Source organism: Diadema antillarum, unplaced genomic scaffold, assembly GCF_040938485.1.
Source record: "Diadema antillarum isolate AM-2024a unplaced genomic scaffold, OU_Dant_1.0 scf00000029, whole genome shotgun sequence".
Lineage (NCBI taxonomy): Eukaryota > Metazoa > Echinodermata > Echinoidea > Diadematoida > Diadematidae > Diadema > Diadema antillarum.
Window position 1 is genome coordinate 9,489,135 of NW_027270918.1, and position 25,541 is coordinate 9,514,675.

The window sequence follows — 25,541 nt, forward strand, 5'->3', positions numbered from 1 at the left end:
CTAAATACGACAATCCCATTATGTTTCTTTTTAAAGTTCTGAATTGTTAATTCTTAATAACGTTTATGACGGTGTCCTTCCGAGTGTTTGGTCCTACAACGATTAAGTCCCTTGGACAGATTCGGAAATCCAGTGAAAGTTGGGCAGAAAGGCACACGTCTGGTCCATTTCCACCGTCGGACGGCGGCCATTCCAAAGGGAAGGTCGTAGCACCTGTTTGCACGGTGGATGACGTGATCTTCAGTCTCATCGCTGTCGCCCTCAACGTTGAATTCACTGTCGGTTGGAAGTCGCATCGCACGGAACTGTATCATTCCTCGCTCCTCCGGGGTCCCTTGATATCCAAAAAATTCATCCACATAGAATATAACGTTTAGTAATAAACAATATTATAGATAATTGGTGTCAATTATCTATTTCAGATTTCAGTAAGGCCTACTTGATTAGGTTCATGAAGTTAAGCCTTCAATCGATTGTTAGAAATCAGACATTTTGCGGAAAACAATAATTATCATGTCTTGGAAGAGGTTCATCTGATGGGTAAGTTTCTAATAAAGGAGAATTTCATTTGTTCACAACCAGAGAAAAATAATTATTGTGGAGTGACACATTCAAAAAGTACACACACACTGTAAAGTTCGCTACTAGAATCTGAAGTGATGAAACAATCAAGTTGTTTTCCATTTTAATACGTTAATCTACTTCGACAAATATTATTTTCCACATACATTGTATTTTGGTCTGAGTGACAGATTTACGAAAATTGCCAGAGAGTTTTGATACAACGGAACAGCAAAACTTATCACAAATCTGATTGATGCTTTGACAACCTACTTGTCGGTTGTTACCTTACATGTCATGTAAGCTGTTATCTTTAGTTTTATTTTGAGACGAGTTGAGGAAAGTTCCTATAGCATTGATCAGTGGTTTTTTTAACCACGTTTGAGTGATATCGCAAATAAACTTATTATTTTGTGTGCCTGTCTTCCTCCCCTGACTCGGAACATCATCTTGCAAAATGTTACATTGCAGATAGAATTAAAGCAAGGGCCTTGAGTTTCTGAGAACATCGCTTTTATGATTAGTATCGTAACATCTGTTCATTGAAATCATGATCTGTATTGACATCATTACCTGGAGCCGTATTGTCCAAAATGCATCCAACAGCTCCCCCAAGAAACATGCTATTGCCCAGAATGATTATTAATATCTGATCAAAAGTCTCAGAGCCTGAAAAGAGAGAGATAATAATAAAATAAATAAATAAAGAACATCATCCATAAGTTCATTGCTGGTGGTCAATCCTACTTTCAGTACTACAACAACAATAATTAAAACAAAATGCCCCTCTGTCGTCACACGTCGTAACCTGTTAATTTCCAGATCTTAGAGCAAAAATTTTCGTCTTTGCTGGCACGTCGCATCAAACAGTGCATGGTTGTCATAGGTCTATACCCGATTTTGAAAGTGAGAATTCAAGCTCTTTTTCTGTCTTTTTGTAGGGTTTGATGACATCCATGCATATTTTCGCATCCTGAAAATCTAGAGATTCTTTTCTGCTGTGACTTTCTGTGAATCAGATATATACCTTAGTCCAATAATATTATAGTCGTTGTTTGCATTCAATCTTTGACTCACTTCTCAAAACATTAATTGTTTGTGCGACAGTAAAAAGCTCTCCTTCCTGGAATCAATGCCCCTAAATAAAAATTCTCTGACACAGATACTCGAATTTGTAATCATATTGGAAATAGATGAAAAACGAAAAACAAACGTGCAGCCTCTGTGTACATCTAAAATACACATACACGCTGCATACACCCTCACACACGTACACAGACAGACAGTAGAACACAAATAATGCGTACAATGAGGGATACTTAAAAATGTACTTTAAAACATGACTAAATCAACAGAATATCACCTCCCCCCCCCCCAAAAAAAAAGGAAAAGAAAACAAAAAGGGAAGAAACAATAGAAGAAAATTGATGTGGAAATAAGAGAAGGCTGTTGGGGCTCATGGCTTGTTGCCTCCCCGGAAGGTACCCGTGTTTATAGAATCGGTGTGCGTATTGACGTAAGCTGGAACGGCCATCCCGATGTAGAACGAGGTGCCGATGATGAAGAGGTTTCGGGGCGAGTTGAGGTCGACGAATTGAAGGTTGGAGAAGCCGACGGCAACCACCATACCTAGAGAACCGGGTAATGAAACATTGGAATCCCAGCATTTGTACAGACACATAAATCATCTCCCATTTTTCCGTCATTTTGGCAAGACTTAACCTGTTATAGATATAATGTTGAAGATAATGGTGTGATATTCAATAATATTTTGACTCTTTTTAAGTGTATTTTAGTAGAATGTTAATACTATGGTAAAAAAAAAAAACCTATTAAAATAGGCCCAAGGTGTTGCCAACTTGAGATTTAATAGTGAACGGTATACAGCATAGCGACATGAAGATGGAGCGGTAAATCTGTAACATATTGATATAATTATGATAGATGGTGTGGACGGTCATTTTGATTTGGTCTGTTGAGGAATATCGAGCTTCTCTGTACCACTTGCGGAATTTTTCGAAAAGAGAGACAGAACATCAACCCCGACGTCTACGTACTTTCGTACATCATAATAGTTTAGAGCCACGTGGTCTACTATCAGATGGACTACTTCCCAGTTCGTCTAACACCACTACGACTAAACTCACTTGCTTGGTCTACTGTGAATTTCGTCTAATGTCCGTTTGGTCTACTTTTCATTTGGTCTTTTGCCCAGTTTGGCTATTTATCATTTATTTATCTAATGATCAGTTAGATTTATGGTCTAATTGCAGTCTTGTCTTCTTGGACTTTTTCGCATTTTGTCTAATAAACTACAATGTGGGTATTAGACAAGGTGGGCATAGCCCATCTGGGAGTAGACCAACTGGTAATGAGGCAAAGTAGCAGTTGGACTAAATAGTCATTAGACGAACTGGTTTTAGACAAAACAGGATTAGACCATGTGGGTTGAGACTAATGGCTATGAGACAAAGTGGGAGTAGACCAAATAGATCACCCATCATAATTGTGAGCCAAGCAAAGTTATACAGTGCATTCGTCTCTATCATTGTCTATTGGGGATATTGCAAGGTAGGCTACTAGGACGTATTTAATTTTGTACTATATATAATCGACAATTTCCCTTTCAAAAATGCATGATTGGCTTAGATACACGCGTACATACACACACACACACACATACACATTATAGGACCTACCTAAACGATTACACTTATGTATTTAAGACTAGTATGTCTTCTAGACCATCTGCCTGTTTTAATTTGCTTCCAGGAGTAGGCACCTATTAACTCTCTCTCTAACGACGAAAGAAGTAGCAGGTTCACCAAGATGGTTCCACTGATTTCTTACATAGATGGTCCTGCCTTTTGTGGTACAGGGACGAGTAAAGTTGGCAATAAGTCTGGAAAGTCGGACTAACATGAGGGCTACACGTACCCAACGTTGCCGCCAATACACCACCTATGACCGGTGCTGGCATGGAAACGATCACAGCGCCCGCTTTCTGCCACAGCCCGAGAATGAGCAGAATGACACTCATGACTTGTACAACGAATCGACTTCCGACCTGGAGTTTTAAAATCAAGGCAGAAAGATTATTGGAAGTTGACAAACGGTTGATCATCGATCATCACGTAAAAGCAGCGTTCTACATACCCAATACTGAGCGGGGAGGGCGCTTCAGGAATAGAAGTCGGTATGCCGATTTTTGTTATTTCACTTTTTTTTTTAAATTTCAAAATACCACAAGAAATAGCTCATTATCTCGGTAAATCGCATCAGCGAGGCAAGTTTTTGGGGGAGAGCTTTCCCATGTAGGCCTATTGCCAGTAAAGTCGAGTTGGTGAAAGATGCATTTTAAAGGTGCATGGTCCCCGTGTTTTAGTCAAATGCGTACGCGGGCGCACGGCGCAAGTTTCCTATAGAGACCTACGCTATCGACTTCTCTTTGGCGCTTACGCTTTGGCCCACTTTCCCGAGTCCGAAGAAGTCCGATTCACTGTAGTCAGTGGTCCGATCACAGTTCGGCTCATGATTCGGCTGAGGGTGATGACAGCTTTAGCAAACTTCTTTTGTGATGTCATAATAACAAGCACATAATGCACGCGCCCTGGCATTACTACACACTGTGCAATGCGTAAAGAAGACAACAAAGGCAACGTTACTTAGCAACACCTACGCACTTTACTCTTGATGACAGCTCTACTTCGGTAATCTTCGTATCAATGCTAACGGTGATCGGCAGTATCATCAACAGCGCCATCTACACTACCGGGACTATGCCCCTTTAAGCCCTTGCAAGTAAGCTTACTATGTTTTACCTTTAATGCACTTGGTAATCTATTTTCAGTTTAAATATATTTACCTTTGTAATACCTATGACTCCTATATTCTCACTATACGAAGTAGCACCCATCCCGGTTCCCCACAAGGCCGAGATTACACCTCCGACACCTTCCATCCCTATCCCACGGTTGACCGCGTGTGGAGGAAGTGGAGGGGCGCCCGCTATTCTGGCGCATGCGTAGTAGTCGCCGATGGACTCCACGATGGAAGCGGTGCAGCCAACAATCATACCCAGAACTCCTGGCGCAGTTATCCTTGGTGGTCCCCATTGCCCTACGTAAAGAGCAGGAACGTTTCTGGTCAATTCCAGGAAAATGGGACGACGGATGTTTTAGAAACGCTCCACAAAATGCAAATCATCATATTCGAAGAAAGTAATGACATGACTGGAAAAAGAAATAAACAACAAAAAGAATCTGTCAACAGTAAAATTTAGACTTAAGGCAACCGCACACTACTCTCTAAAAAAATTCGAGTGAAAATATTCACTCCAAAAAGAGTGAATACAAAAAAGAGTGAATTTAGAGTGAAATTGGAGTAAATTTTGAGTGAAAATGTTCATTTTCACTCATTTTAGAGTGACCTCAGGGATCACTCCAAAAACTTCGAGTGATCCTTGAGGTCACTCCAAAATGAGTGAATATGAACATTTTCACTCAAAATTCACTCCAATTTCACTCTAAATTTACTCTTTTTTGAATTCACTCCTTTAAGAGTGAATATTTTAACTCGATTTTTTTTAGAGAGTATAATTATGAATTTCGTTCGCACGACTGATTGAGTTTAGATCTGAAATAAACAAGTGTATTTATTCAGACGCTGTTGTGAATTATTTCGGATCTAAATTTGGTTAGTCGTATGACCGAAAGTCGTAAATAGTGTGCAAAGGCCCTTGGACATTCAGGGCTGTTGCAACCACACGTGACGATAGTAACGTTTATTCATTTCTCTCATTCATTTGAATTTTTTCACATATCATTAGCTAATTACAAATTTTTGATGAATTACTGGGAAAGAATTGGATAAAAAGATTTCAAAAAGCCTCGTTTCGAGGTCGAAATAACCACGAAGTGAACTCACTTTAGTAAATTATCTTAATTTAGTCTATTCTCTTTCGTATTGTAGCAGTCTTACCTGGGTATGGAATGTAATACCAGGGAGTGGAAGCTAGTTGCTTGTCGTTCAGATCGGTTCTGGCCCCGTATCCACTGGACGACTCGTCGTCAGGAAACACATTCGTTACGGTTAGAATGTAGCAAAACAGCCACGATATAAGGAGCGCGAGCACCACCTGAAGAAAAAAAAACCAAAGTGTTTTGGACGAAAAAATTAGCTATGGAAAACTACTTAGAGTCAGAGTTTACAATCATTTATCAATCTCGTTCATTGAATTTGCAATTGGAAAAAAAAAAGAAAACTAGCGGAATGAGTTGCGGCTTTCCATTAAAAGCAAAGAGTTGGCTTAACAGGAAAATGACCAGGAAGAGTTTTGAGTGTCCATTGAAAGCACTGTAGATTGTATGGAAAGAAAAAAAAATACAACGACCGACTTGTGCTCTTACTGAAATCATAATTATGTTGGAATCTGCTATCGATGCGACAGATATGAGTATTGGCCGGCAAGGCATCTGCCGAGGTGGGTTCTGTAATACCCCGTCTTAACAGGCCACAAAACGCAGGGTAGCCTCGGGGTAGCCTCGGGTGAAGAATCTTCCCCTGAGAAGATTGTGCCTGTTAAGACGCAACACAGTGGACAGGCTCGGGGTAGCCGCGGGGTAACCTCGGGCGAAGTCTTTAAAAACGCAGGGTAGCCTCGGGGTAGCCTCGGGTGAAGAATCTTCCCCTGTGTCTGTTAAGACGCAACACAGTGGATAGCCTCGGGGTAGCCTCGGGCGAAACCTCACCCTTCGATCGACCAGGGTAGACGCGGGGTAGCCTCGGGCGAACCACCGGGGGCTACCCCGCGATGGTGTCTGTTAAGACGCTCGCGGGGTGAATCTTCCCCCGAGGCGTCACGTGACCAGTGCAAATCAAAAAAACTCTCCCTATGTATTACTAGTAGCACGACCAGACGTATTGGGCTTATGTGTACTCACGTACCAGTAATTATAGGTGTTATAAAAAAAAAATCCCGCTTTTGATGTTTAATATATAGTAAAAAAAAACCTACATATCACGAACATGTAACACTGGCATTGATATGAGCAATAGCTGGAGAGAGTACAATTTTGTTGGAGGTAGTTCGAAAATGAAAACATTCAAAGATTCATTTTGTAGAGTGTGAAATGCTTTTTATAACACATCTTATGTATTATGTAAACAGTCGTAACACTCCTCGAGTTCTGTGGGTTGCATAATATAGTAATAGACGTGCTCTGATAAAATCCTGTGGTTGATTTCATGACTTCTTCTTTCTTTCCTTCTTTTTGAAAGATCATTATGAAAAGACAAAAGAAAGGCGCTTTCACAGTAAACACATTTTAAGGAAACACAGTTTGTCTAATATATATTGAAACGCCTCGGTAGATATAGACCGATTCGGGTTCGTTGAGGGCAGCAGACAATTTGTGGCACTGGGCGCAGCCATGAGCTCATTTGGAGGTGTCTTAGCCGACCACACCTCCTCTCCCCCACCCCCGGGCAGCGCTTTTTTTTTAAGACGGCACAGATTGGGGCATGGCGCGTGTTAAACCCATGGAAAAACGTTGGGTTAGGGTTTTTGGTTAGGGTTAGGGTTAGGGTTAGGGTTAGGGTTTGATGGTTAGGGTTAGAATTAGGATTAGGGTTAGGTTTAGGGATAGGGTCCCCAATAGATTTTTGGGGTCCCCAATCTGCGCCGTCTAAAAAAAAAACACGCCCCCGGGCAACATGTTTATCACGCACTTGTAACAAAGGTTCGCGCACTAAGCAAGCATTCGCGCACTCAGTACGAGACGCCTATTCTTGCGGTCGGCTACACGTCACTTCCGGTTGACTGGAGTGAAAACAAACAGCTTGCACGCGCTAAGCCTGCATATATGCTATGCATAATGCGCATACTGCATGCTGTGCCTGCATGTGCGACGCGTTTTATGTGCAACTCTACGCAGACATGGGGACTGTTTTTCATTACTAGTATTCATTTTGTCATTTATTCATGAGATACATACATCATGTCTTGCCAGCAATATTCTAAAAATCTGGATCCTGTCGATCGATCGGTCGGATCCCGGTATTTTGCCAAGTTGAAGGCAGCCGGACTGGACCTGTGCCCGTATGAAATCGCGGCAGGACTCTGGATCAACGACCCGAAAATGGCCAGATGTGCTGTAGAACCTCATTGAGTAGGCCCTACCCCGATATCTACGTTTACTTAGTACCTAATAGAAACTTCAGGTAGGTCTATAGGCCTATATAACGTTAGTACTGTAGTAGGCTTAAGGTAGGGCCTAATTTAGGGTAGGCCTAGTCTAGGGCCTAATCCTGCTGCCCGCACAGCTACAGTAGTACAGCTTGTGCTCGCGGGGCGCCCCGGCAGAAAACACGTACAGCGTTACCCCTCCAGGCTCACGCGACTGTTTGTTTTCACTCCACCGCTATCCATGACCCCGTGACACGCAAAATACCCGGATGTCCGACCATGAGAATTGGCCAAGACACCTCGTTAATGGCGCTGCCCATGCCAAAAATACACATAGCGCGTCACAGAATCGGTCTATAGTTCCAACATGCCTCTGTCAGCAGTACACGCTTGTACATTAGTACTCAACCACATGCTAGTGCAATGACGATGATGTGCATGTGAAATGCTTCCTTTTCAGCGTATGTGATTGGTCGATGAGAGCGTATCCTCCCCGGAGAAGGTTTTCGAGCAATGCCTGTTAAAACGGGACACTTTGGTGGTTAACCCGTGTTTACGGAATTTGTGGAATGCAATCTTCGCCGGCGAACACCCGGGCGCGCCCGGAGAAGGTCTGTTAAGACGAGGCTATTGAGAACGTGTATTCCCCGGGGAAGGTTTTCGAGCAATGCCTGTTAAAACGGGGTACTCTGTGTTTCATGGAATCTGTGGAATGTATATCTTCGCCGGGTGCGCCCGGGCGCGCCCGGGCGCACCCGGGGAGAAGGTCTGTTAAGACGGGACTTAAGAATGAAGTCTAGTTCAACGGCCTCAGGTGCTACAACGAAAGGACGCCAAAGAAGTGGATATCTGTCTCCAGGGCCCCGTTTCATGAAACTTATCAATAGCAAGTTACGATAGTAGTCATAAGCTACAGTAAAATCCTTGCATCTGATTGGCTGAGAGCAATTGTCATAGAAATGTGGCAGTTGTTAGGCCCTACTGATAAGTTTTATAAGACGGGACCTATGTATCCTTCGTTGACTGGATGCCGATTGCTCTCTTGTGTACACTGGTGCCATCTAAAGAACTCTGTCATAGGCAGTATCTTGCTTCCCAAGACTTCACACACTGACACTGCAGCTCGTAGGGTCTGCTATCACAGGGTCTTTGTACCTCTTCACGGGACTTCCCTGACCGTGGTGCCCACGTTGCAACTGCCCATGCAGTAGCTTCTTTGGAATCCTGTCGTCTTTCATGCTGACAACATGTCCTAGCTGTTCATCTCAGTTGGTACTTGATCAGGAATTGGATGGTGGGGATGCCATAGTTTTCCAGAACCTTGAGGTTGGACACTCTATCCTGCCACTTGATACTACAGATCCTTCGCAGACATCGCTAGCACCTGGATGTGCCGGCGCGCGGCGGTATGTGGTCCACGTCTCGCAGGAGTGGGGGAGAGCACTCAGGACCACAGCTTTGTACACGGCAATCTTGGTGGAGTGTCGGAAGCTATGGACTTGCCAGCGTAGAGTCTCTTTGTCAGTTAGCCAAAGGGGGAACTCATCTCTCCATGACTGCAGCACTTCAGCATCCACGGATGCGCTGTTCTGCTACCCAGTTAGCAGAACTTTCCCACATTCTTAATCTCTCTACTCTCTGTCCTTGTTCTTCTGATAGGAAGAAGATATGGTGCATTGGCAGTATGTGACTCTGAGGGCCAAAACATGGTTTCCGTCTTGATCGATCACCTGTCTGATCGAATCGTGTGCAGGTAGCGGCAAAGCGACCATTCAAGAACTGTACGTCTTTTGGGGAGTTGAAAACCAATGCACGATCATTTGTCTATAGAGAAACTCACACAAGGTGGCCTCAAACAATTTAATTTTGGTTTGTTTCATTTTCCACCTGAGAATAAGGCTGGACAGCCCATATTCAGATGCACTATTAAATAGGTGGTATTCGGTGGGATCCAGTTGGATGTGAGGTGGGACTATACTTCAACGGGTTATGCACCCTGATCTGTGCGATGGATGAGTGAATTAGCAGGATCTTTAACGTGCATGAGTTTTGACTCTCTCTCTCACATTGAACCTCTGTTTTATGTGGTGTGTTTTGCTTCTCACTAGACAACTGCTAGAGAGGAAGGTATGATTACACACAACATTGCTCAGTTAGACTGGGGAATCAAAAACGGTCCTTTGGATCTGGAGGTAGACGCGTTACAGACTGAGTTAACTCACCGCTTCTCCCATCAGTGCGAAACTGGATGTACAATGTGCAATCATAAAAACCTAACGAATTCTACACGAAGGTGAGGGACGCCTTCGTGTGATTGTTCATCACTCCATTGGCTGCGGATTCTAGTGTGGGGACACTAAGAAAAGTTGGTAAAGGATGCCTTTAAGACTCCCGACTCTTCCTTAGGAATAGAGGACATCCGGCGGTAAAGTCCTCCCCATTAGTCACATATCTGGACAAGACCCTTCATCCACAATGTTCATCTTGTGCAAGATGCAAAACGTGGTACCTCACAATGAACAGTTATGATAATGCACGAGCCGTAGCTCTTAAAAAGAAAGACTGAAGAAAATCACAACAAAACCAATGACTTCCGAGGGTCCCACCGGGGATGGTTTTCCCGTTGATAGGTGGTGGTGGGGGGGGGGGGGATACCGTGAACCTTGACCCCCTCCCGCAACGGCCCCTGGAATGGCAAGGTCCTGTGGATTAGTGTGGGTGTACCATTAGTTGATAAGATGCTCGTTTCTGTATAAAGAAGCGGAGAGGGGATGTAGAGAATGAGGTTACATTACAAAAAATAAATAAATAAATGAATATTGCAACAAACAATTACAATCATAACATGGCTTCTGTGTCAAACTACGATGACTGCGTATACCGGAAATAATTTGAAGAGCGGGAACCAGGCCACTTTGAATCTCGTCGTTTCCCCGAGCCCGAGACAGGGAACGTTAACGCGGTCTAAATACTGCGAGAAGATAGCGATGAGAGCCAGCGTACTGGAAGGGAGACACAATTTGTAAAAGAGTTTACAGGAAAGTAATGCAGAAAATCGTTTCGCTTCGAAGAAGGAAAGACGAAGACATTCATCTATGTAGAGATGGCACTGAATATTGTATATATCTTGAAGCCTGCTCAAGGTAAAACCATGTAGCCTTATTCTTTTTCTTCCCTTACCGGTACATTTTTTTGATCGATTTCTCCCATATACCATAAACTGACAGGGAGAGCCTTTAGCGATTTTGAGATCATTCTGCTCAATATTTTAAAATGTCATATTCGTTTCTGCATTACAATGATATACTGAAGCTACTTTTATAGGTTTGCGTGGGTACCTATAGCCCGCTGTAAGTTCTAGCAGTTGGATGTTGGATGTATTCGTTCAAGTTCAAGTTCAAGTTCAAAGTTTATTTCATTTTTCAACAAAAAACATATGTTTCACTTCATTTTGTAACAGAAAATAAGGTAAGTAGAACATAGTGAAATAAAAAGAGTATAACAATTGAGGACCTAAAGTAATCATACATTGTATTGCAAGAAAGAAACATAAGTGATCAAAGCGAAATACATGTATACCGTTGTTTTAAATGCGAAAAATGGAGGGACCCACTAAAAAGACAGAGCTTGTAGTATGTGGGTCCCTCTGGAGAAGAACATCAACGAAAAGATCCTAAATTGAACCGTCGTATATACAAACAAAGGAAATGCATTTCCATCCCACATGTTGTGTATAATGATCTTCTAATGCCGGAAAGGCACAAACGTAATTATGTGACAAAATGGTCTATGCCCACTCACAATTTGAAAAGCTAATGAAGATATGTTTTTAGACCCTTAACTTTTTGTCAGGATCATCACAAACTCTTCGTACGGATCACTCTCTATGTATCCTCTCACACCAATATTAATGTATATTATGTATATATAAATCTGTGTGTGTGAGTATTTGTGTGTGTCTGTGTGAGTGATATATGACTAGCTGCATGGTATGCCATTAAGCTAACTCACAGCCCAGCTATGCCCCAGTGCTGGCTCGCGTTAGAAGACACCATGTCGAACAGCGACATTCCGATCAAAGCTATCGTAGGAGTGATCGTCAGTGGTCCGATGAAGCGCAGAAACAGGCTGGTGATGCCGGCGAGGCCGACGACGATCTCGAAAATGGAGGCGACAAGGACAGCCCCACTCAGCTGCCATTGAAAACACGCAATAATGCAAAACAGCTTCAGCAATTATGATATTATGAAGATACTGTGGTTATCAAAATCATCATGATTATTACAAAGGTACACCTATATCATTGGACAGATAAAATCCGAAATCTGACCGTGAGTAAAAAAAAAAGAATGTTTGACTTAACTTGGTAGTGAAACAGGCTGAGTGTGGCTGAGTTTTGCAACCCTGGTCGTGGCAGGTAGCTGAAATGAAAACGTAACTTTGTATTTTCCGGTATGTATACATAATTTATCTTTATTAGTTTGTTGACTATCGTTTATCCTTCGTACTTTGTAATGTATATATGCTTATGATGGAATTCCTGATTTACTTTGAGTTATGTTTTGTTGAAAAAATGAGAATGAAATAAATGAATTGAATTGAATGCGTGTAGTTAGCAAGTACTGAGCAGCAAGTTATTTTCCCTTCTTCTGGATAAGAAAAACATAGAAATACAATGAGTACACACTTACAAATTTTGATGGCCCGATCCTCAAAAGAAAAAAAAAATCTCTCTTAGAAATTGGTTGCCCTACATCTACATACGTAACTATAATTAGGCTTTTTAAAAATATTTTTTTCTTGCACAATATTACATGTGTGTGTGTGTGTGTGTGTGCGTATATGTGCATGTGCGTGTGCGTGTGTGAGCTTATCTCCGTATAGAGACAATATAATAACTATTTGCCAAACTTGCCTCCTGCATGCGGGCTCGGAACTCCATTCTCGCTTCTTCTGAAAATTCGGAGGAATTGGTAGCAATAGCTGGAGAATGAAATGGTAAGAACATAACGTGAGTGTGTTGATTCATTTCGCATTTTTTTAAAGCTTCATAAGACATGCCTGATATACTCGTATAGCTGGTGATGGGTGCATGGAAGGCAACGACAGCAATGACTATAATGGGTCTTCTGATAAAAATGAATTTGGTCATAGGTGACAGATATCAAGATTCAGTATGTACATTATCCATATAGTATGATTATATGTGTGGGATTTTTTTTTTAAAGAAACCATCTTTGTGGAGCCTTTTTGTAATGCGCTGAAGCGTGTTTTTCTTCTATTTTTATTTTATTATTTTTTGTGCTTGTTAGCCGATGAAACCCGGAAGTGGCACCAGAAATATTTTTTGCCCCCCCCCCCTTTGTTGAATTCCTGGATCCGCCCTTCTGAATATCCTTGTTTCTCACATTTTGATTGCAAATTGTCCTAATATTCCACCAAAAGTGTACACCAGGGCCCCGTTTCATAAAACTTATTATCAGTGGCAAGTTGTGATAGTTGTTACAAGCTATACTGAAATCCTTGCATCTGATTGGATGAGAGGAAACTTGTCATAGAAAAGTGGCAGCTGTCACTGATAACAAGTTTTATGAAACAGGACCCAAATCGTTGAATTTCAATTCTAAAACGCAAAACTTTGGCACATATTCGTTCTCACCTACATGAACCACCGGGCATTCCCCGCGTAGGTTCATCAGAGAGAAGGCGGGAAGAAGAAAGGCAAACGAAGGACCTTGAACGATAGGAAGTCTGCGGGAAAAAGACAGGAGGAAAAGGTGTTATGTCGGTCACTCTAGTAGCGAGGTATGCAGTACAAGACGTATGTGCTGCAGCTACTAGAGGGGTCATACAGAGTTAATATTATAGCTTCAAAATACATCGAGAGGGCTATATTTCCAATGCAGACAATACTTCTTGTCTTGGAAGAACAATTATGATATATTATGATTCATAACAAAATATACCTGGTACATGTACCGAAATTATCTACATGGTTTAAAAGTAATATACTGGCACTTAATTTAAGCAAAACTAATTTCATTCATTTCAAATGTAAAAAAGCTAATCTACCAGAATATGAATTGTATATTGATGGTATATCTCTTGAAAGGAAAATATTTAATAAATTTCTTGGTGTGTATATAAATGAAAACCTAAAATGGGATGATCATGTAAAACACATCATTTTGCCTATATCCCGAAACGTTGGCCTGTTAACTAAAGGGCTTTTTACACTTGTAAATTTTTGCTTAGCCCCGGACTATCGGTGGGGCTAAGGGGGGGCCTTAGCCCCACCGTTGGTACGGGACTATCCTTAGCCCACTTTCTGTTTACACTCGTTTTTGCCAAAGTGGGCTAGCCCCACCGATAGTACGGTACTATCTGGCCCTGCAAAATAGCAGGGGTTAGCACCGCAATTGCGGTGCCAAGCAAGTGAGTGTAAACAGAACGAAAAAATAATCCTGGGCTAAGCGACGGAGACGAAGTCCGACCCTCACTGACCAATCAGAAACGAGGCAATCAAGTGCTGCCGGTGCGTGCGTGTACGTGTACAGTACACAGCGTAATTATGAATATTCATGTGGTTTGGAAAGTCCGGGGCTAAGAAATACGAGTGTAAAAAGGTCAGTTTTCTCCTTAGCCCCGGACAAGAGATAGTACGGGACTAATTGGCCAGTGTAAAAAGCTGAAAAAATTGGTACGGGACTAACGATAGTCCTGGGTCAGAGAAAGTCCGGGGTTAAGAAACACAAGTGTAAAAAGCCCTTACGCTTCAGTATTTTTTACCAACTCGTGTATTGTTTACCCTGTATAATGCCTTAATCTTACCATATATATCGTATTGCAACATTATCTGGGCAACCCACAAATGTAACACAGACCGTATACTTCTCCTACAGAAAAAAAGCAATACGAGTGTGCAGTCGAGCACGCTCTCGAGATCACACCGACCCATTGTTTTTCCAGCTTAAATCCCTTAAAGGGATAGTACAGTATTGGTGGATATGAGAATCGGGCTTTTAACTTTTTGCGAGATACCAAGAAAACACTTATGAAATAGTACAGAGCATACCATTCTAAAAGGAATTCAAAGTTTATTTGATGAAAATCTGGTTTGGAATGACTGAAACATCCAAAAACAAAGTAAAACAAAGCGATCGTAATAAAGTGTGGGTCCCACGCTTATTAGAATTGCTCTGTTTTTGATATCTTAGCCCTTTCAAAACCAATTTTCATCAAATAAATGTTGAATTCCTCATGGAATTACGTGCTCTTTCATATATCATAAGAGGTTTCTCATTATCTCACCAAAAAATGTTAGAAACCTGAAAATAGGTCTCAACCAAAACTATACAATCCCTTTAAGATAAATGATATAAATTTTCTCCAAAAAGCTGTATTTATGTTTTGTCTCAAGTCAAACCTCTTGCCTCCAATATTTAACATAATATTTCGGTCAAATTCAGAGATTTACTCTTATCCTACCAGACAATCCACAAATTTACATTTATTTAACCCCAAAACCGCACTCGCGCATCATTCTATCAGACACTCCGGCCCTGACACTTGGAATTCCCTTCCCATTGAAATCAAAAACATGACCACTATGTATTCATTTAAGAAGGCTGTAAAACTTCACCTCCTTAAGCAGTATTCCCCAGGATAACATTCTGATTCCTTTATTGTATTATAATTAGATGTATATGAATATGTACGTGATACATAATGCATGGATGTGTCCATACATATATCGATTTATTTATCTATCCATATTATGAATATGAGTATGTATATGTATGTATAGGATACATCATGTACATATTATGGACATGCATGTGTACGATGTGCCTTACCATTACTGCGTACATAAAACAATCACGATATATTTTATTCAATGTCAGATAACAATACGTATAAGATATTTTGTATTCACACATTATTATTTTCATAGTGCATATTCGGTTATTACTCCGGCAAAGGCAACTGAACGTGTTAACTTTAATATCATTATCATATTGTATTTATCATCATTACTATTATTGTAAAGTAGTTGGAGTGGTACCCATACACTCTGTAACTTTCCCTATTCCCCCTACCCTTCCCTATTTCTCTCTTTCTCTATTCCCTATTCTATTCAGAGTAGGTAGCATATAGTCTCCATACCGTCAAGCCTCGGCTTATTTTGGAGACCCTTCTGTTTAAGTTCCATAAGCTTGTATGTTTGTATTTGTCTTGTATAATTGTACTAAAAACTATGTGTCGATATACTGTTTGTCATAAATGACATGTACATGATCCTATCTGATGTAACGGAATTGAGCAGAAATAAATCAAATCAAATCAAATCAAATCAAATCAAATCAAACATGTGCATAGCCGGTCGGACCGTATATTCCCGAAGCGAATGGAAAAGTTTTTACTAAATAACACCCTCAAAAACATATCTATATATGCATGCACACCCAAGGAAAACGTTATACTGAAGAAATCGCGCGTCTTTACCACGTGTCAGTTTGCCAATTACGAGACGAATTACATTACGTAAATTTACAACTACATTTGTATCATGGAGACGTTCATGTCTCAGATATGGGATGTGCATCAACGGTTCCACATTGTTGTCAGTTCCGACGCGCCACCCATCTTATCTGAACGATTTTACCTCATTTTTTTTTAATTTCATGATAGTCATATTGCTTTTGAACTTTGTCCTTTGATTTCATGTCTCTTCTGACGATTTTGTTCTTTGACAAGCACCTGGATCCAAACGTCGTCTGCAAGAAGGTCTGGAGACCAGCAACGACGAACTGAGTGGAGACCAGCTTAGAGATGATGTCCAGGTTGCCATGGATACAGAGGTAAGGGACAAGGATGAGAGGCACTGTGAAGAAAGAGCTGAAATCTGACAGGAAATGCTGAAAGGAGCAATTTAGTAAGAAAAATAGAAAGGGAAAAAGAGGGGAATGAAGGAAAGATTGAAAGGTAATGTGACAGAGAGAGAGAGAGAGAGAGAGAGAGGAAAGATGACTTTAAATCATTCATTAAAAAAGATATTACTTGACAAACAGTATCATCTGATATGAGACACAATAAAATACTAACCACTGAAAAAAAAAGACCGAAAAAGGAGCCATGGGTTTGGTAGTATCTGCAAAACGCCTCATCCTTTTATGGTGCTTAAAGGACAAGTTCACCTTCATAAACATAAGGATTGAGAAAATGCAACAATATTAGTAGAACACATCAGTGAAAGTTTGAGGAAAATTGCACAGTCGATGCAAAAGTTATGAATTTTTTAAATTTTTGTGTTGGTACCGCTGGATGAGGAGACTACTACAGCTTGTGAGTGATATGCGTACAACAGTATAAAGAAAATATAAAAGAAAATTCAACATACTTTCACTTTTTTCGCATAATAAAAGAGCAATTGACTTGCCTCTTTCTAAAGGCAGGGGGAATAATATTACCCATAACATTTATCGGTAACGAGTGAGGGGAATGTGTACTTTTTTCAAAAGATGGAATTTTGTGACATTCTCTTTATATTTTCCTTATATTGTTGTACGCATGTGACATCTAAGTTATTCATACGCTGCAGTAGTCTTCTCATCCAGCGGGTACTGCACAAAAACTTCAAAAATTCATAACTTTTGAACGGATTGTCTGATTTTCCTCAAACTTTCAATGATGTGTTCTACTAATATTGCTACATTCTCTCAATCCTTATGTTTATGAAGGTGAGCTTGTCCTTTAAAGTCTGGCTTCTCTTCCTTATGGCACCATAAAGTGAGTGAGTGGAAATTCAAGGCAAACTCTTACTACAACACTTTTCTTCCATCTTTACGACAAACTCACCTCCATGTTCAAGTCAGTTCGATTAAAGCAGAATAAATGGAGTAAAGTGAAAGAAGAAGCAATATTCCCAATATAGCAAGGTTTTATTGTGATCACCCAACATCACCTTCTTGTATTTTGATATCTTATGAAATCATTCGTTTTATCAATGATTTTGCATCTATCACCCCCTGAATACGCAAAGTCGTCTTTGCGAGATTGTTGAAATTCTAGAACTGTTGTTAAGTGAGATTTGTTCTTCTTTGATTCCCGTAATCAAAGCTATCTAAAGTTGGATGAAGTGTGCAAGTAAAAGGGATCGAGCCTGTCTTGTGAGGTCATGACCCTCTTAATTCGTCTCATTTGCACATTGGACTGTGACTGATATTGATATTCTGTGGCGACATGTTAAAGGGATATGCGCTGCAAAATTAATGGCCTTATTATCACTTAAGTGTGCCACAAAGAATATCCTAATGATGTGCCATTTATTCTAACACAATATCCATACTATTTTTCTTCAGATTACTTGGATACGCCGCCCCCAGAAACAAACGAACAAAACCCAAAAAGTTTGCAAATCAAGACCTGCGGGTGACATCATCTGTCAATCAATGGTAAAGTAGACCTATATGAAAATGCGCTGTCTTCAATGTCTTTAGTTAAGAGTATCAGTACTTTACCATTGATCATGTTGATTGACAGATGTCACAGGCAGAATCTTGGTTTGAATTGTGTGTGTGTGTGTGTGTGTGTGTGTGTGTGTGTGTGTGAGTATAATCTCAGGACAAGTAGTACTATTATGATCATTATAAAACATATGACACGTATTTAGATATTCTTTTGGACACATGAATGGTGACCATGGTATTATGAATCAACAGAAGTCGACATGCATTTTGCATTGCATAATCCCTTTACGCTTTGAAGAACTACATTTTTGTTTTTCATATTTCTAGATGTCTGCATTCGTCTGTAGCCTATATGATATTGCTCGCAAAGTATATGGCCGTGATAAGCTTTTCATATTGTTTTTGTTGTATAGATGTGTAAAGATGTGCCCTACTTTGCAATGTATTGCTATGTTGTGAGTTCATGAGGTACGGATGGTCTCGTTTCCATAGAACCCGTGTTTCTATCGATAAAACAAACACAAACAAAACAATACACGCCCCTATCTCAAAAGATTAACTTGGTAGTGCACGTACAGTCTGTATTCCTTTGCAAAGAAAGCCTATTGTTCGTACAGACATTAAACCTGCAAGCACGTTACTGGTACACGACATTGTGTACAACGGCGTAAATCCATACTGAGGAATGGGGGGGGGGGGGGGGAATGATCGGCGATAGTCACCATCACCACGATTACAAGCCCATAACCGAACCGGGCCGGCGCAGCCTTGAGGGGGACGGGGGGGGGGTGGTGAGAGAAGCTTGGTAACCCCCCCCCCCCACACACACACACACACACACACTTTACAGGGATCGGATGTCTCACTCTTTTGCATGAAATATAAAGTGGGAGGAGAGTGGTATATTTCTGACAAACTGTTACAAGCGAGCTTGAAAATTTTGACATTTTACAGTCCCAAAACTGCAGTTTGTGACTGTATTTTGTCCGCTTTGGAAATTAAAGGGATATTCCACACGATTTTCATAATTTCACATCATGTAGTACATAAATCGACAACTCCGTGTATAGATTTATGGAATTTATTGTGGTTCTTGAGCAGAGAAACAATACTTTGAAAAATCTTCAACAAATTACACTGAACAAGGATGATGACATAGGAGGTTCACATATTTCAGAAATGTAGCAGTGTAATTCCATTACAATACCGCTTGCTTGCGAGTTCACCTGTGTATAATCTATGCATGCCTTCTTCTTTTGTTCTGCTTCCTTGAGCCCAAACTCATGCATTCTTATGGTGGCTCTGCCATGTCATCATCCTTGTTCATTGCAATTTGCTCTAAATTTTGAAAATATTCTTATTCTTCATCCCAATTATCACAAATTCTGAAACTCTGTCCTCAGTATTACTAATTTATAGTTGATCAAATGTAAAAATCTGAAAATCGTCCGGAGGTCTCCTTTAAGGGGGGGGGGGGGGGGCACCGGGTGAAACTTCCGGCAATTACTGACAGCAACATCAAGAGAATGGCCTAACAATTAAATGCGAGCGAGTGAAGCGAGCGAGCTTGAAAATTTTGACATTTTACAGTAAAAACACTGCCGTTTTGGGCTGTATTTTTTTGCTTTGGAAATTAAGGGGGGCGCACAGGGCGCAACTGCTGGCAGTTCGTACTGGCAGCAACATCATGAGAATGGCATAATGATTAAATGCGAGTGTGCGAAGCGAGCGAGCTTGAAAATTTTGACATCTTACAGTCCCCAAAACTGCCATTTGTAGCTATATTTTTCGCTTTGGAAATTAAAGGGGACGCACCGGGCACAACTGCTGTCAATCACTGGCAGCAACATCAAGAGAATGCCATAGCGATTAAATGCGAGCGAGCGGAGCAAGCGAGCCTTAAAATTTTGACATTTTGCAATCCCAGAAAATGTCGTTTGTAGCTGCATTTTTTCGCTTTGGAAATTAAGGGGAGGCACACCGGGCGAAAACTGCTGGCAATTACTGGCAGCAACATCAGGAGAATGGCATAATGATTAAATGCGAGTGAGCGGAGCGAGCGAGCTTCAAAATTTTGACTTATTACAGTCCCCAAACTGCCGTTTGTAGCTTTATTTTTAGCTTTGGAAATTAAGGGGGGGGGGGGCACCGGGTGAAACTGCTGGCAATTACTGACAGCAACATCAAGAGAATGGCCTAACAATTAAATGCGAGTGAGCGAAGCGAGCGAGCTTGAAAATTTTGGCATTTTACAGTAAAAAAAAACTGCCGTTTTGGGCTGTATTTTTTCGCTTTGGAAATTAAGGGGGGCGCACAGGGCGCAACTGCTGGCAGTTCGTACTGGCAGCAACATCAGGAGAATGGCATAACGATTAAATGCGAGCGAGCGAAGCGAGTGAGCTTGAAAATTTTGACATTTTACAGTCCCCCAAACTGTCGTTTGTGGCTGTATTTTTTCGCTTTGGAAATTAAGGGGGAGCACCGGGCGAAAACTGCTGGCAATTACTGGCAGCAACATCACGAGAATGGCATAATGATTAAATGCGAGCGAGCGAAGCGAGCGAGCTTCAAAATTTTGACTTATTACAGTCCCAAAACTGCCGTTTGTAGCTATATTTTTCGCTTTGGAAATTAAGGGGGGAGCACCGGGCGAAAACTGCTGGCAATAACTGGCAGCAACATCAGGAGAATGGCATAATGATTAAATGCGAGCGACCGAAGCGAGCGAGCTTCAAAGTTTTGACTTATTACAGTCCCAAAACTGCCGTTTGTAGCTATATTTTTCGCTTTGGAAATTAAGGGGGGGGGGGAGCACCGGGCGAAAACTGCTGGCAATAACTGGCAGCAACATCAGGAGAATGGCATAATGATTAAATGCGAGTGAGTGAAGCGAGCTTCAAAATTTTGACATCTTACAGTCCCAAAACTGCCGTTTGTAGCTATGTTTTTCGCTGTGGAGATTAAGGGGGAGCACCGGGCGAAAACTGCTGGCAATTACTGGCAGCAACATCATGAGAATGGCATAATGATTAAATGCGAGTGTGCGAAGCGAGCGAGCTTGAAAATTTTGACATCTTACAGTCCCCAAAACTGCCATTTGTAGCTATATTTTTCGCTTTGGAAATTAAAGGGGACGCACCGGGCACAACTGCTGTCAATCACTGGCAGCAACATCAGGAGAATGCCATAGCGATTAAATGCGAGCGAGCGGAGCAAGCGAGCCTTAAAATTTTGACATTTTGCAATCCCAGAAAATGTCGTTTGTAGCTGTATTTTTTCGCTTTGGAAATTAAGGGGAGGCACACAGGGCGAAAACTGCTGGCAATTTATGGCAGCAACATCATGAGAATGGCATAATGATTAAATGCGAGTGTGCGAAGCGAGCGAGCTTGAAAAATTTAGACATCTTACAGTCCCCCAAACTGCCATTTGTAGCTATATTTTTTGCTTTGGAGATTAGGGGGGGGGGCGCACCTGGCGCAACTGCTGTCAATCACTGGCAGCAACATCAGGGGAATGGCTTAGCGCTTAAATGCGAGCGAGCGAGCTTTAAAATGTTGACATTTTACACCCAAAAACTGCCGTTTTTAGCTTTATTTTTGCGATTTGGTTTGTCCCACTTTTATGGCGGAACCATACCCCCCCCCCCCCCCCATCGACGCCTCTGCATATGAGGGAGCTTTTGTTAAGTGAAAGATATGCTGCACACTCTTTGACAAATTAGGGAAATATACGTCAATCTCAACAGTGTACTTATCGAAAGGGATCTAGTATAGCGGAGCTTTTGCATGTTTATGATTGCAATTCAATGATTTGGTGCATAGTTCTGGCGGTATTTGGACAATAATTCCATTAAGAAAGTTCGAAATTTGTCCTCATCTCGGAAATTGCTTGGGGGATAAATGATTTGCCTGCCTAAACACTTTCGTAGGGGCGGGGCAAATGCCCTTTGCCCCCCCCCCCCCGAGATATTTTCGACGCCCCTGATCTTCCCTGGGTATACCCATAGATGTATCTTGACTGAATCATCAGTCACTGTCGTTCCTCATGAATGATTCAGGAAATGGAGGGGGTTCAATTATGGCAATATAATTTTGTTATAGTTTGTTTGTTTGTTTTCGTACATATTTTGCAGATGGTCCCAAGTTACTCTCGTCTTAGCATGTTTACATGTAGGCCTACACTATTTGACGTTGTCAACGTCTGAGCCATACCTTACAGTGTATGTCCATGTCCGCGAGCGAGCGAAGCGAGCGAGCGCTTGAGAAAATTATGCATTCGATTTCCTACAAGATAGAATACTGTTCAGCTCTGTTACCTGTCTGAAGGCCGGCGTACAAACGTCATGCAATATGCCAAAATTGATACAATCACATTTCTGCTTCCTCCATTTTTTTTCTTCAAAATTCAGGGGGGGGGGGATGATTGTACAGGCCATCCCCCCCCCCTCCTCCATTTCAGGGGGGGGGGATATATCCCCCCCACCCCCCCCCCCCCCCCGGATTTACGCCCATGATTGTGTAGTAGTTTCATTCCATTTCATTCACTCGTCTCTGAATTTTCCACAAACAAAATGTTACAAGGAATATACATATAAAAGCATGATGAAACTAAAAGGGTACATTATTTTCTCGACCAGTTAAAAGATTGTCTGAAAAGAATAAATGACATTTTTTTATGCACAGCAGTGAAGATTTAATCAAAATCGTTTAAAATATTGGAAAGCGAGCTGATAATGTCGTCATCCCACAAGTTACCATGCAGTTTGTACATAAACTTTTGAAATGTCCTATGTGTTGTTGTTCAAACGAAATCATGCTCCTCTCAAAACGATGATATAACTGACCGATCATTATTTGAAGTTATTCAACCAGCGCCATTTTATGTTGATTATGGTTTTATTTGTTGTAATGAGACAGAAGAAAGAAAGTAATGACACTGTAGTGTGTGATTATAATTTTATTGAGGGTTTTTAGTGAGTTATTTTGTAACGAAGATATTTGTAAGATCTTTTGCCATCTGTTTCAAATGGTATTAGATACACAATTTATTATGTAGTACATGTATGAAATAAAAAGGCTTACATGTATGACATGTACAGTGTATTTGCAAGTTCAAATACCTACATACACTTGGATCAAATCTCTCTCTCTCTCTCTCTCTCTCTCTTAATATTACTCTGATCCACAGAGTTTATTGTTTTCGCAAGTTTATAAAATGATAATTACAGTTTTAGTTCAATGTATTTGTATTAGTCAATTGGATTTTATATCCCAGGTGTTGACTGCAAAAGTAAGATTTAGTACAATTATGTACTTCATTTCAGAGTTGTGTTAATTTGATATACCCGTAACTCTGTTAAGAACATCGTATTTTTTGAATTAGGGATATAAGTGATATGTTGAGTGAGCAAGTCGAGTGTACATAATGGATTTCTGGCAGAAGCATTTGCAAGTTCATCCGGGTGTTGACTGCAAAAGTAAGAATCAATACGTGTACTTCATTTCAGAGTTTTATTTGATATACACGTAACTATGTTAAGAACATGGTATATATTTTGAATTAGGAATATTATAAGTGATATGTTGAGTGTTCAAGCTGAGTGTAAATAGTGTATTTCTGGCACAAGCATTTGCAAGTACATGAACATGTATTAGATGATACTTGTGTAAAGAGGAAAGAAGAAAAAGCCAGCCACGCCAGTACCTTGATTATGTTTTTATTTGTTGTTGCTGTTAACGTCATCTAGCTAGTATTGGCGGTGGTTATAAGGCTCAAACGGGTAAATATTTCATAGAGACGTGTGTTAAAATTCAAAATTCAAAAAGTTCGGTAAAATAGCTTTGGAAATTAACATCTTCTGTAACCTGAAAAAAGTGAGGTATACCCTTTCATCCATCAAATTTCCAAGGCAGGTTCTTCAGCTTAAACTCTGTACAAGGGTTCGCAAAGCCAGACTACAAGCTTTTTTCAACTAAAAAGAAATCACATATTTTCTGTAAATGCACCCAATGAATAGTAACTTCAATTCCATGAGAAAAGCTCTCATCTTCCAACCAAAATGCAGTTTGCAGAGGTATTCACACTCAATATCAGCACCTATTAAGTTTTCTGCAAAACTGCCTTTTCGGATTTTTGATTAATTTTTGTTTCTCATTTTTTTTTTTTGTATCTTTGATACGATTTGGTGATGCGGTCAGGGATATTTCATGATACAAGTTATATTTACAGGTGTGAGCCCTTTAGAGGTGACTTGAGCTCGGTAATAAAATCCTCACCACTGAGTACTACGACTCTCTGGTTATTCTGTCATTTAATGGCGTATAGTATCTTACAGTCGAAAAGAAATCTATTTCTTTGTTATTTTTTTTTGTACAGGCTCCATCAAGATTGTGAGATGATGACTTCATCAACTCACTGAGTTCATATTCATATCAACTCTTGAAAATGTTTGGTAAAAATGAGAGAAAATGTACATTCCATAACTTTCTTAGTTATTATTCGACATTGTCACATTTTCACTGATGCGCTTTTTAAATTCTACTTTTTCCCTTCAGAATTGCCCTGTACATGGTCTGTTTAATCATACTACGACTATAAACGTTTATTTGAAAAATGGAGTTTAACGAAGAGTTTTGTTAGTTACCTGAAATGCCAACACAATCGTGCTGTACCACGGAGGTCGATCGTTGATCCCGTATATCACTAGGCGTCTATGGTCGATGATCACATTGGCACTATCTCTTCCGTCATCTTCTTCGACGTCGAGAGTGTTGTCTGATGACGGGCAGCATTGGTCTTCTAGTTCCTCGAGCATTATCTCTTCCGTATCTCTTTCCAATGATACCGACATTGCGATTGCGATCAGACTGTGACGTGTCCACTGACGGGAGGGCTTTCCAAGTTACAAAGGCTTTCTTGTTTGGAAAATTACGAAGACCTATGTGCAAACATTTTAATGAGTTTATCCGGGGTTACGAGACACTGTAAATCAACTATTAAAAGAATGATATTGTCAGGTAGTTCTCATTAATCACACGCAGAAGCTCGAAGATCAATTCAGTCAACTCAAGCAGTGCGAACAACATCCCATGCCAGCAAACATCGGTCTGACGAATACGGTAGCTGACGGAGTAAATGTGATCCGCTATAACAATCAGGAGTGATCGGTGCTCTGATGATAACACGACAATTTTCCTATGTATCTGCTTTAATCGGGTACATCACATGATTGTAAAATCACTCCTATGCTAAGATGTTAAGGATTTAGGAAGATCAAAGGGATGATACAGTATTGGTGGAGATGAGAATTGGGCTTTTAACTT

At 40.7% G+C, this 25,541-nt stretch overlaps 1 protein-coding gene across 1 annotated transcript; it reads right to left on the bottom strand.

Moving 5' to 3' along the window:
- Positions 1–53: 53 nt before the first annotated feature.
- On the bottom strand, positions 54–25,069 carry LOC139737722 (solute carrier family 23 member 1-like). The gene is made up of 12 exons (XM_071648401.1): positions 24,863–25,069; positions 16,508–16,665; positions 13,419–13,498; positions 12,663–12,739; positions 11,759–11,940; positions 10,629–10,749; positions 5,542–5,698; positions 4,427–4,680; positions 3,499–3,628; positions 2,047–2,190; positions 1,135–1,230; positions 54–334 (listed from the first exon to the last, which is right to left on the bottom strand). The coding sequence occupies exons 1-12, from the start codon at positions 25,067–25,069 to the stop codon at positions 54–56; spliced, it is 1,887 nt and encodes a 628-aa protein (XP_071504502.1).
- Between the last annotated feature and the right edge of the window lie 472 nt (positions 25,070–25,541).